This window comes from Pseudorca crassidens, chromosome 1 (genome assembly GCF_039906515.1).
Source record: "Pseudorca crassidens isolate mPseCra1 chromosome 1, mPseCra1.hap1, whole genome shotgun sequence".
Lineage (NCBI taxonomy): Eukaryota > Metazoa > Chordata > Mammalia > Artiodactyla > Delphinidae > Pseudorca > Pseudorca crassidens.
In genome coordinates this window covers 23,008,953-23,022,675 of record NC_090296.1, presented here as the reverse complement: position 1 = coordinate 23,022,675, position 13,723 = coordinate 23,008,953, and the positions used below count along the sequence as shown (strand labels likewise).

The following is a 13,723-nucleotide window of genomic DNA, read 5'->3' as shown; positions in this document are numbered from 1 at the left end:
AGATCAATGAAATAGAATTGAGAGTCCAAAAATAAAACTATACATATACAGTCAACTGACTTTCAACAAGAGTGCCAAAACAATCTGATGAGGAAAGAATAGTCTATTCAACCAGTGGTGCTGGGACAACTGAATAGTCACATGTAAAAGAATAGAGTTGAACCCATACCTCATACCACATAAAAAAATTAACTCAAAATGGATCAAAGACCTAAATGTAATTGCTAAAAATATGGCTACAAAATAAAATAAAATAAATAAATAAATAAATAATTTAAAAATAAATAAATAAAAATATAAGACTCCTAGAAGAAAACAGGGAAAAGTCTTTGTGACTCTGGTTTGGCAATCATTTCTTAGACATTACACCAAAAGCACAAGCAACCAAAGAAAAAAGCTGATAAGCTGAACTTAATCAAAATGTAAAATATTATGCTTCAATGGTCACAAGTAACAAAGTGAAAAGACAACTCACTAAACAGGAGAGAATACTTATAGATCACATATCTGAGAAAGGACTTGTATCCTAGGATATGTAAAGAACTCAAATAATAAATTAAAAGATAACAAATTGAGCAAAAGATCAAAATAGACATTTCTCCAAAGAAGATATATGAATGGCCAATAACCACATGAAAAGATGCTCAACATCACTAGCCATCAGGGAAATGCAAATCAAAACCACAATAGAATTCCATTTCACATCCAGCAGGATAGCTATAATCAAAAAAACCCCAGATGATAACAACTGTTAGTGTATATACAGAGAAATTAAAATTCTCATATACCAACAATAGGAATGTACAATGGTGTAGTCACCTTGGAAAAACAATCTGGACTTTCTTCAAAAGCTTAAACATAATTACCGTATAACTCAGCAATTCTCTCCTAGGTATGTACCTATGAGAAATGAAAACACACATTCACACAAAAAACTTGTACTCAAATGTTCATAGCAGCACTATTCATGACAGGCAAGAAATAAAAATAATAGAAATGAACATCAACTGGTAAATGAATGTGGTATATCCATACAATGGACAGTTATTTAGCAAGAAGAAGTAAAGTAATGATACATACTACAACACAGATGAACCTTGATAATATTCTACTAAATGAAAGAAGTCAATCATAAAGGATTGCATATTTTATGATTCCATTCATAGCAAATGTCCAGAACAGACAAATCTATAGAGATAAAAGCAGATTACTTGTTGACTAGCGCTACAGGGAGGGTGGGATGGGCAGATAAGGATGTGATGGCTAATAGTCCAGATTGTCTTTTTGGGGTGATAAAAATGTCCTAAAATTCATGTAGTGATGGCTGCACATCTCTGTGAATATACTAAAAACTACTGAATGGTAACTCTAAATAGGTCAAATGTATGGTACATGAATTATATCTCAACTTAGCTGTTATGTAACAAAAGAAAGAGAGAGAGGGAGGGAGGGAGGGAGGAAGGGAGGAAGGAAGGGAGGGAGGGAGGAAGGGAGGGAGGGAGGGAGGAAGGAAGGAAGGAAGGGGAAAGTAAAAGGGGATAGATCAACAAAGCTAAAATTAAACCTCCCTGCAGAGACGAGATCTCGCTGACCTGGCTTTAGTACTTGCTATACAATTTTTAGGCCTCTGTCTTGTCTATATGTCACTAGATAAATACAGGAAGTCCTCAACTTAAATTAGGATGTGAACTTCCAATTATGACTACAGAAATTTAATTAAGTCTGCTTCATTTCCCAATATCCACCTTGAAATACTATTGCAAATAGAAAAAGAGAAAAAAACTTCCATAGCACAGAAAACATGGTCAATTCTGCCAGATTAAAGGAGCACTTTCTACTATAACATTCCACTAATGCATTTAGGAAGAAAACACGGTGAGGGTGAGGGATATACCATCATCCCCATCTAACCACAATATGAGAGACAAGGATGTGAACCGGACTGCTCTTTAGAAAGCATACTCTCTATGTAGAGTGGAGCAAGTATCGGAGGCTGGAAGTCAGGAGGCTGTTACAATATTCCAAACAAGTGAAAATGGTAAGGGTTGAGCCAAAATGTACGTATTTGGACTTAAATGTGAGGGGGGTAAGGAAGAGAAAGGAATCAGTATTGATGGCCAATTTTTAGCTTAAACTGAAACAGGAAACCTAGAAGAAGCAATGATTTAGGGGTTAAGAAGTTAACATTAGGATGAAACATATAGAAGTTGTTAGGAACAAAAGATACAGAAGCATAGATGACTAATTGGATATCTAATTATATATATATAGCTCTTAAAGCTCAAGAGATATGGCCAAGAGATACAAACTAAAGAATCAACAGCCTAAAGGAAGTTAACGGCATAGGAAGAGATAAAATAGCTCATAAAGAATATCTACAGAGAAAATAGAAGAGGGTTTAGAAGAGATAAACACAAGAGAATTTCAAAATAAAATGGAGATGTAGATAGAAAGTCGGGAGGAAAATACAAGAGTCTGGGGTGATAGAACCCCAAAGGAAGAAAATACTACAACAAGGTGGATATCCTCAATGTCAAAGACTCAAAAGGAAGGGACAGGTATATCTAAAAATATACATTTTTGTCAAAAATAACTGCAGCTCAGCCCACTAGATCAAAATAGGACTGAAAGCATGAACACCAAACTGTTTATGGTGATTATGCCTTTATACCTACAAAAGATGAGTGTAAATATCGAAATTTTATTCTCAATATTGCTATATTTGTTACTGTTTATTTCTCCATTTAGCTATGTTAGTTTTTCCTTTAAATATTTAGGTGCTCCAACATTGGGCACATATCTACAATTGTTCTCTCTTCTTGTATTGATTCCATTATAATGACTTTCTTTGTCTCTTTTTATCATTTTTTGTTTACAGTCTATTTTGTCTGATATAATTAGAGCTACCCTTGCTTTTTTCGTTTTCTCTTTTTTTTGGGGGGGGGGGTTGGGTTACCATTTGCCTGAAATGTCTTTTTCCATCACTTCACTTTCAATCTATGTGTACCTTTAAGGCTAAAGTAAGTCTTTAATAGGCAGCATATTTCTGGATCTTGTTTTTTCCTATACATTTGGCTATTCTATGTCTTTTAATTAGAGAATTTAATCCATTTACATTTACAGTAATTATTGATAGGTAAGGGCTTACTATTGTCACTTTGTTAATTGTTTCCTGGATGTTTTGTAGGTTCCTTGTTCTTTTTGATTCTTATCCTGCTGTCTTTTTTGTGTGTGTTTTGTTGTCTTCTGGTATCAGTAGGCTTTGACTTCTTTATCATGTTGTTTTATGTAATTATTATAGGATTTCCCCTTGTGGTTACCATGAGGCGTACATAAAATATCTTAAATGTGTATCACCCTATTTTAAACTGATAACAACTTAACTTCAATAGAATGCATAAACTTTACACTTTTACTTCTCTTCCCCCTCACATTTTAGGTTATTGCTGTTACAATTTACATTTTTTTAAAAAATTCTTTAACTAAGATTGTATGGCTATATGTGTGTGTGTACAGTTAGTTACAATCTCCAAAATGAGAATGTATTCAATGCACTAAATAATAAAAATTATTCTAGACAATTATTCAGTAAGTTTGATACGGGTCAGTTGGAAAATGATTCTAAAACATTACTACTTAAGTCATTAATTTATTAATTGATATTAACTAGGAAAAATAAGGAAAAACCTACGCTATCACTGCTTCTATATTAAAACTACAATCTGAATCTGTAGACCACACCTTCTATTAACCTCATCAATCTTTGCCAGCTCCTCAAGAAAAATAAATAAAATGAAAAGCTCCGGTGACTATCATATTATTATTGGTATGATGCACGGAAATAAGGGAAAGGTTAGATGTATAGTTTCTGGAAAAGATATATTTTCAACAAAGTCTTTTTGCTGTTTATTTGGCACCTCAAACATACACACATCTTTATTCTTGTATGTTAAAGAATTTAATATAATAAACCCTCAACACATTTTTCAAGAATTTTATAATAATATTCTTCGATTAAAATCTCCTAGGGAGTTTCCAAAACAACCAACATACGTGCATGCGCACACACACCCACACGCACATTACAGCTAGTTTTGCACATCATGAGGCCCTGACACATGTAATTAAATGAACAATTAGATGCTGTTAATTTTTTTTGGAAAGACATAGCACCTTGCATCTAAGTAATAAAATAGAAAAAGAGAATGGTATCTTGAAAACAGAAAAAATCCAAAGTTCTTTTATTTTAATATATTAAGAAAGTTTAATTAATATTCAAAAGTAACACATTTAGGACCTGAACACTATCAATTTGAATTATAAAAAATACAATCACAAAGAGGAAGGGCTGAAAGGATGTACATACAAAAGCCCTGATAATTCTATGCCATGTAGGCATGGTCCTAAACAGCAGCTTTCAGATGCTAATCCCCTCAGGATTAGTCTAAAATCAGATAATTAATATTACCACAGATGGCTAGGTATTAGAATATAAATTGATGTATTAATATGTTGGAGACAAGTAAATGAAATAACCTTGACATACAGAAGAAATACATACATGCAAGATGAAATCTGAAACAGATTAACCAGAAGGAATGCACTTAAAAAAAATCAAATATGGATTGATAAAAGGTATGAGGTTCACAGCTGACCATAAAAATCCTTGTGAGGAAAGAGTAAAAGGAGTCAGATTATTCAACCTCTTATTTACAGGAAGACCAACATGTTCTAGGACCAAGTCCCTATTAGATAATATTATAGGAGTTAATTTCATTGGTTTACATCAGAGACATCAAATGTACATGCTAAAGGTGCCAGATAGGAAACATCTGTAAAAGTACATAGAAAATATGTTCTCTTTTGTTTTTCTTGAAAAGTTCAATTCAGGCTACTATGTTACTATTTACCATTTTGAACCACGCATGGATACAAGAGATAAATCCACTTCTCTTCAATCAACTTCAAAAAAAATAATGTGCAAGCCTAAAGATAACATCAAGTAATACTTTTCTTCCATATTGGGAGTCAACAGAAAATGATGGTGATTATGTCAAACGATAGTTAACTATACTAAGAAAGCTTAATGAACAGTCAAAAGTAACACATTTAGGACCTGAACATTATCAATTTTGAATATAAAAATGCAACCACAAAAAAGAAGGGCAAGAAGGGCACCACATCTAATGTGGTGTCATGTCCATGGTTCTTCTTCTTAACTCTGTTTTCTACCACAACGGGATGAAACCCTAGTGTTATCAGATCCTCTGATATCTCAAAAGGAAAACAATTTCATGTTGCAATAATACACTTAATTGAATTTTTTAAAATGTTCATTACCAAATCAATTTTTTTAAACTCATGTGGTCCAAACAAAATGAGTCCCTGGGGATCACCAGCTTCAATCATCTGGTTTAATCTGTTCTTTCCCAATGATTTAATGGCAAATTTAGAAAATACCTTCACATTTCTTTTTCATAATGCTTTCCTTATTCCATCCCAGTCTTTGGCCCGTGTTCACTACCGTTGCTAAGAGATGATAATAAAAAAACAATTCTGTTTTGTCATAACAATAATCCTACTGGTTCTGATAAAAACAAAACAATAACAAAAAATTATTTGCAACAAAGCATTAATCAGGTTTGATCTGTGTTACGGACTGAATTACATCCCTCTCAAAATCATATGTTAAAGCCCTAACTCTCAGTGTGACTGAATTTGGACACAGGGCCTTTAGGGAAGTAATTAACGTTAAATGAGGCCATAAGGGTAGGGCCCTAATCCTATAGGGCTAGTGTCCTTATAAGAAGAAGAGACACTCTCTGACTCCTAACCTTCAACTTCTCCAACCATACCGCTAGCCCCCACATGAGAGGTGGCCGTCTACAAGGCAAGGAGAAGTCTCACCAGAAACCAACCCTGGCAACGTGATCTTTGACTTCTAGGCTCCAGAGCTGTGAGAAAATAAATACCTGTTGTTTAAGCTACCCAGTTTTGTTATGGCAGCCCTAGCAAACTAATACAGTATGACCTATGGCTCCAGTTAATTCCTATTGAGCCTTTATTCCACTGCCATACAAAATTAAAAATAGGTTATAGTTAAGATGCTTGATATGAATTGAATAAGTATCAGAATATATTATTAATCCTATGAAACAAATTAACTTATGGAAATTTAATCAACCAATAATCAATTAAGAGAATCAGAGTCTGTTAGAGAAACACCCGTTATCTATCATTCATTAAGTATCTTGGAGAAACAGCTTGGAACACAGTATAGGAATAACTTTACCAATTCCAAACAATAATTAGCTGACAAGGCTATTAATCACAGTGCAAACACCATTCTATTAACCACTCACAAGAGCATCTTACAGATTACATAATAGGCTCATTTATTTAACTACATCAACAAGTATCGCTAAGTAAGCCAAAATAGGGAAAGAATTTCTAAATAAGGTAGTTTTTTACCTTCTTAGTTGACAGCTTGCAACTAGGCGGGAATATTTTGAAGTATCTAGTAAAACAATCAAAATGATCTTTTTAATCTGTAAGAATCCTCTAATGAGATTCACTGGAATAATATACCGAAAGTCACTAAGGAGTGACTCAAAGCTAAAAACCAAGGAAAACAGAAAATTCAAATAAAAGATTATAGTTGACAGAGTTAGCAATAATATCAGGAACCATAATTTTGCTGCTTTTAACTACTATGCTTCCTTCACCAAAACTCTAAAAACAATTTTGAGAGAAAATGCTTACGTAAGAACCAGAGATAAAGAGGATGGCGATTCTTTAAAATGTGCTAGATCACCAAAACAAGAATTAAACCAGAGCTGCAAAGTTCAAATCTAAATCAACCTCAGAATATAATTTTCAATTATACTTTCTCCACTTTTCTGCTTGGTTTGAAAATAATCTGGAAGAAATATACCCATAATCATAGTACATATTAAAAAATACAAAATGCTTCCTCCAATTAAGCTGAGTGTGTTCCCTGTATACTACCTAAGGATATTTCCACCACGTGAATGAAGATACCTGAGTATTTGTATCACATTTTGATGTCTACACTGGAACGATAAAATACTAGATGGTCATTTGCATCCTTCAACGAGAATTAAATACAGTAGGTCTAATACTTCTCACACAATAACTGTTTTTAAAAAATCCACATCACTAAAAAGACAATATATAAATGTAAGGTTTATATTCAAGTGTAGGTCACACAGTAGAAAAAAACAATGGCACAGAGTTCAGAGATCCAGGTTCCCAAACCCTTCTCAGAAACTAGTTTTATGTCCTTAGATAAAACTCAAAACTCCCAGGACCCGTTTCTCATCTACAAAATGAGAAAGTCAAACTTCACAATCTCTAATGCTGCTTCAGTTATAATGCAAAAACAGTAGGGAAAAGCAAATGCTTGTCAACGCGTGAAACACGTTATATTGATACTATAAAAAGTGGGACTCTTTGGGATGATACCAAATAGGATAATATAGGAAAATCCCCAAATAACTTGGAAGTATATTTCTTATTTATATAATCTTAAAATTTACAGTACTGATCAAAGAAAACCAATATTTGAGAACTGACATATTTACTGAAATCTAATCTGCTTGTTATTTATTCATTGGTGATATTTAAGCTGAGGAAGTAACCTGAGTAGGAAAATGCAGCAAGGCTAATTACTCTCTAAAAAAAATATTTATTGAGCATTTAGCCAAGCCTGTGGTAAGCACTAAAGATGCAATAGGAACAGGATAGACACAGGTCTCCCCTCATAACACTTACAGATTAAAGAAAGAGGAGAAGAGTAAATGGGAGTTTCAATACAGTGGGATAAAGGCCAAGAAGGAAAAGATCTTCAGAGCCAAAGAAGCATATAAATTCTCCTAAGATACACCTCTGTGCATCTTAAGAGAATAATTAATACCAGACTCCCAGAATTAAATGTGCTCTCTAAACAAAAGAGTACTGAGCCTCCTGCAATTGTGCTGAAGAGCAGTTGACATCAGCTTTTTTATTCACTATCATAAAATGATAAGTTAAGATCTGGGATCAAGAGTGATGCTTGCTAGTATTGTGGTTCCATCCTGAAAGTGAGTGCCTGATGGCTCTAGATTTGATGATTTGTGCCTACTTTCTCACTGCAAGTGTCTTAGCTACTTCTCATTTCTCTCCATGATTTGAAGCTAAACTCTGCTCTATGCCTTTGTCTCTGCTTCTCTTTAGGCATTCCTGTCCAGATGGAACTTTCTGGATATCAATCCCTGTGGTGGAAACTCTTCCAATACTTCTGCTAGCTTGCCTACCTAGGACCCTGCATGTCTGTCTATTCCAATACTAACCTTTGACTGTAGTCTTCTAGTTTAAATGGAAAATCCTGGACACCTCCTTCTCCATCAGCCTCTGACATAACATTAAACATCACTTGCATATTGTCACCAAAATGTTTCTTCAGTCTGTCCATTCCTCTGAATCTCTACAATTTCCTAAATTCAAACTTTCACCCTACCTCAACCAGAGTCCTGGGTCTCACTCAAAGACCTCTTAACTGGTGTTCCTGCCTTTGGGCTTCCCACCTCTAATCTACCTTTCACATCACTATCAGAGTGATGCTTCTAAACTATGAATACGAACATTTCACTCTCCTGTTCAAAACTCCTTCATGATTCCCCACTAAATGCAGAGCTGACCCAACCTTTGAAAATGGCATACAATGCTCTTCTTGATGGATCTAATCTCTCCCTCCTTCTGGAGCCTCATCCCTGACATTCCCTGACTCGCATTTCCATACTGTATGTAGTACTGCCAAATCACTTGGGGTTTCTTTTGCATTTATCATGCTGTTTCTCTTCCAGGCCATTCCTACAACTGTTTACTCTGTATGCATGTTCCTTCCTCTTTACCTGGCTGGCTTCAAGATTTATCTGCGACATCAGCCTCCAAGGCAGCTTTTACATACCTCTGTTACAGCTCTTACATATAATGTTGAAATTATCTACATAAGTGTCGACTTTTCTAGAGAAAACATGTTCCTCAAGAGGAAGGATCATTTCTTTAATTCATTCGTTATATCCACAGCATGTAATATAAAATTGGGGCATAGTAGCTACTTAGAAAATTCTCTGCTAAACTGAATAAAATTTGGCCTCTGCATGCCTTGTCAGGATTTATGATAAACACAAATCCTTTATCTATGGGAACTCCTTGCATAACTTAACGACCACCTCAACCCTCTTCCTCCCTGCAGTGTATTCTTACCCTTTATTGGTCATTTTATCTATGAACCTGGTCCAACTCTTAGTTGGGTTTCATGTTTATGTTATGTCACCAATGCCAACCAAGCAACAGTGACACAATTCCCACCCAGTCCCTTAGTTCTTCTACAATTAACACTAAAAGAAGAAATTCATTTGGCAGATTTATGAAAACAATTACCAAATGCAATCAGACGTCCTTCTAATAGAGCAAGATGTCAGCATGGACTAGCTGAATAGCAATTCTACTTTCCATATAGTTTTTGTCCTTTGATGTCAGATCTTATCTTCAATACTTATAGAGCTGTCCAGTCATAGTTCACAGGAATTACAGTATTGTAGCCCATCAATAACCTAAGCCATCTTTCTAGTAAATAGAGTCAATTCCTCCTTAGTCAGTTGGTCAGCGTAGTATTGCTTATCATGACCCTTTTACACTGTAGAGGAACAGTTGCCTCATGCAGTATTAAAACTTGTCTGATCAGAAGTTCAATCCCATTAAATGATAAGGGAAAATGGCTCACTCGCTCCCAAATTAAAGAGCTATGATTAAGAGTCATCTCTGGCTCTCATAATTTAATTGAACAACAGCAGTGAAAGCTTTCTGTTCAGAAATGATAAAGATTTTAACTTGAAAGAAAATTCCAAGTACATTACTCTGTTGTCAAAATTGTGGAGTTGGGAAAAAAAGAGAAATTCTTTATTAATGCACAAGAAGTTTCTATCTAAAAAATTCTGAGACAGCAAAACATGTCTATTCTAAATTTACTATACAGGTAGCATAAATACAAGTTTGCATTTGGTTCTATCAAAAATGGTTAGGTATACACGGGATCACTGTATTTAAAGTAGGAGAGAAAATTTTATAAGGCTGAGTAAATTTCAATGTTCAATCATAATACTGTTAGTTTCTTATTAAGAATTTTTTTTTAAAGAGGCTTCTCTAATGAATACCTGGTTTTCAAAATGAACTCTGTTTTTGCACCACCTCCCACCTGTACCTTACTCACAAATCTCAGGGCCTTATCTGTGTTGACTCAAATATTCATCTTCTTGCCACTGTTATACTTAGCCAATTAGAGTACTTCTACATATTGTGTGTATGACTAAGTTTAAACATTGTATTTTTGCAGAAGCCTTCTCTGACATGCTGGCAGTGTCATACCCTCACATCCTCCCAACATGAACACCATAGTTCTTCCTTCTTCTGTGTTCCTTTGTCAATGTTTACATATTTCTATAACAATATAAAACACTTCATGGATTTCTAAAATTTGTTTACATCTACATTTTCCCTATTAACTTTCACAGCTTGCTAACACTTAATATCCCCAATGTCTGTATACAAAACAGTACTCAATCAACAAATCTTGGTTGAATGAACAAAGACTTTAAATGGTAATGCACATAATAAGAAGAATGTTAATTGTGAATCTGACATGGCATGTAATACATTTTCCCACTCTTTATATGGCACTGAGAAAGTCACATACCTTCTCAGAAACCTCATTTTGCTCATATTTTTAAAGAAGGATATTGTACAAACGTAAAGTTTCTTTCTTGCAATAAAATCCTAAGTTGGACCACAATTGGTGAGGTTTATAGTACAGTTGGTTTTCTTATAGAATTTAAATGGGATGGAAGATTCTAGTAATTTAAAGCTGAAAAAAACTATTCTAAAAAGGAATGCAAGTGCTTAAGTATTGATAATTGAATAAACAGGTATCAACATCTTATATGGTCATAACTCTCTATATATTTAAATTAGTGAATTTCTAAGTTGATTTGATCTATGAAGATAGCTGATAACTATTTCACAGTGTAGAAGAATCTTTTTTGCTAAAATGAGCAAATTGTTCAATTTATTTATTTTTGGTTACCTTCCACTAAATTTAAATCATAATGCCAAAGAATCATGAAGCAGTGAAGTTATCTTCAGAACACAAAGTTTACCCCTCCCATTTTGTAAATGAGAAAACAAGACACCCAGAGAGATGAATGATTTGCTTGAGCCACAAAGAGATTTGGCAGGCTTTGAGCTAACCCTCCAGAATCAGAATGTAAGTATATATGTGTAAATGAAGGTTGGTTACAGCTGCCCTGACCTTTGTGCACCTCCAGAGACAAGGCCTATCCCAAGGAAAAGGCAGAGGAATTTGTCTCTCCGACAGTCTAATTCTGTTATTTCAACAGTTTTACTTACTGTCATTTATTCTCTCATTCCATGCCTATATATTTAAGCTAATTTTTAAATGTTAAACTAAAAGAACATGGAAGTTTCTGGAATGCATTACAATGATATCTTTCCCAGCAATGAAGTATTATGCTTTCATATGCTCAGTTATATGTCAAAATATATGACTAGCCCAAATAGTATGACTTGAAGGTCATAAACATTATGAAAACTTTAGGATTCAAAGATTAATTACCTTGCTTTCTGCTAACCAGCGATGTGGGTCATAATTAATATCAGGACCAGATGAAAAAACCTACAAAAAAGAGGAAATCGTCTATTAGATTTTTCTCTGAGGTGAACTTACATAAATGAAAATTCTTCACCATTACACCCAAAAGTTTAGTGTCTAAAGTTAAGGGTTTAAAAAGAAGAAAGTTCATACCAAGTATGGAACCAATTCCAAACCATTATTTATTTAACATGCCTATTTATGTAAGCATGTATACATGTATCCATGTATGTATGTATTGACAGTAAATATTTAGCTCACATAGAGAGACATGAATCACCTTTCAAGTGCTATTACTGCTTGAATCACTGAGTCTGATTCCATGGAGTTCTGCATGGCAAGCAGCCTCATTTAAACCAATTTATTTCATTTGTGTTTGTTTCTTTTCCTCAGTTTTGTCCCAGGTAATGTATTTCACAGTGAGTTAGATGTAATTACATAGAAACCTAATTCTTTGTCTCATTTTTCCTTCTTTAATTTTATACTATGCGGGCCATTTTGTCTCATTAATGGTTGTGCAGAACTGACAGAACCTAATCAATATGACTTCATACCAACATCGCTTTGTAATTCATGATGGTAACAAAATTCTACCTTCACACCAACTCATTTATAAAATCCCTTGTCTTCTGTTTCTGCCTTATTACTGATAAAACTACACTCAAAGGTTGTCAATGACTTCCTAATTTTAAACACAAGTTTTTCTCAATGCCTACCTTCTTTGAACTCTGTGCTACCTATGATATTTTTGCATCACTTTTTCCTAGAAATGTTCTGCTTAAAAATATCCTATCCCTTTGCAAGAGATGTCTATTCCTATTCTCAAATACTTCTATACTTCTTAATGTGTGTGCACATCATTCCCCTAAGGAATATCATTAGGTAATTCATTTAGACATATGATGAATGCATAATGAGTGCTGACCACATGCCATATACAAGAGTGTGACATTCTTATATCCAACCTTTCCCTCATCCATGTTTCTCATTATCTAAATCTCACTCAACTCTTGTGTCTTGCCTGCCTTTTCAGTGAGATTTCCCTTAATCACTCTAGTCCATAGTGTTTTCTTCCTCTTCTACCTCTGTACCATGTTGAATATTTGTAAACATCAATTTGTCATTGATTATGATGTTTTTATTATTCTTTTTCATTGATCTATGTCATAGTCTCAAGTCTTCAGTGATCTAAGGTATAGTGCTCAAGATTAAAGTCCAAAATAATTTGAGATAAGTACAATGTTCATATTTTGTGACTTGCTTTACAAATTTATATATAGTTTAGTATTTAAGAACAGTCACTTGATCACTTATAAGTGGTGTGACTTAATTCCTCTAAGCTGTAGGTTACCATCTGTAAAGTGAGTAAACTACCTCCTCAGGCCAAGGTATAAATTAAATAAAATGGGTGTTAGCACAGAGTCAGGCATACAGAACACCATTATCACTACTAACTGAATATCAAGATATAAGCATCAATAAATACACTTCAGGGCTTCCCTGGTGGCACAGTGGTTGAGAGTCTGCCTGCCGATGCAGGAGATACGGGTTCGTGCCCCGGTCCGGGAAGATCCCACATGCCGCGGAGCGGCTGGGCCCGTGAGCCATGGCCGCTGAGCCTGCGCGTCCAGAGCCTGTGCTCCACAACGGGAGAGGCCACAACAGTGAGAGACCCACGTACCGCAAAAATAAATAAATAAATAAATAAATAAATGCACTTCAAAGTCTATTATGACAAGAGCACTGTAACAGGCATTTGTCATAAAAAGATTAGAGAAACAGAAGCCATATACATGGTAATATGAGTATACCACAAAAAAAGCTCTACATAATAAGGACAGCTATCATTAGTTGAGTATCTACTAAGTGCAAGATACTTCACACTATGATGTGCACCTTCTATATCTATTTTTACTTTATCTTCATAATAACCCAACTTATAAATGGGACATGAATTCTTAGAGAGAATAGAGATTACATAACTCATCCAAGGTC

At 34.5% G+C, this 13,723-nt stretch overlaps 1 protein-coding gene across 3 annotated transcripts in view; it reads right to left on the bottom strand.

Annotated features, from left to right (window-relative positions):
* CEP128 (centrosomal protein 128) overlaps positions 1-13,723 on the bottom strand; it is a 437,869-nt gene that overhangs the window by 237,309 nt on the left and 186,837 nt on the right. For all 3 annotated transcript variants that reach the window (XM_067728864.1, XM_067728857.1, XM_067728871.1), the window contains one exon: positions 11,693-11,752. In XM_067728864.1, coding sequence (XP_067584965.1) covers positions 11,693-11,752 — 60 coding nt within the window. The remainder of the gene's footprint in view (positions 1-11,692; positions 11,753-13,723) is intronic.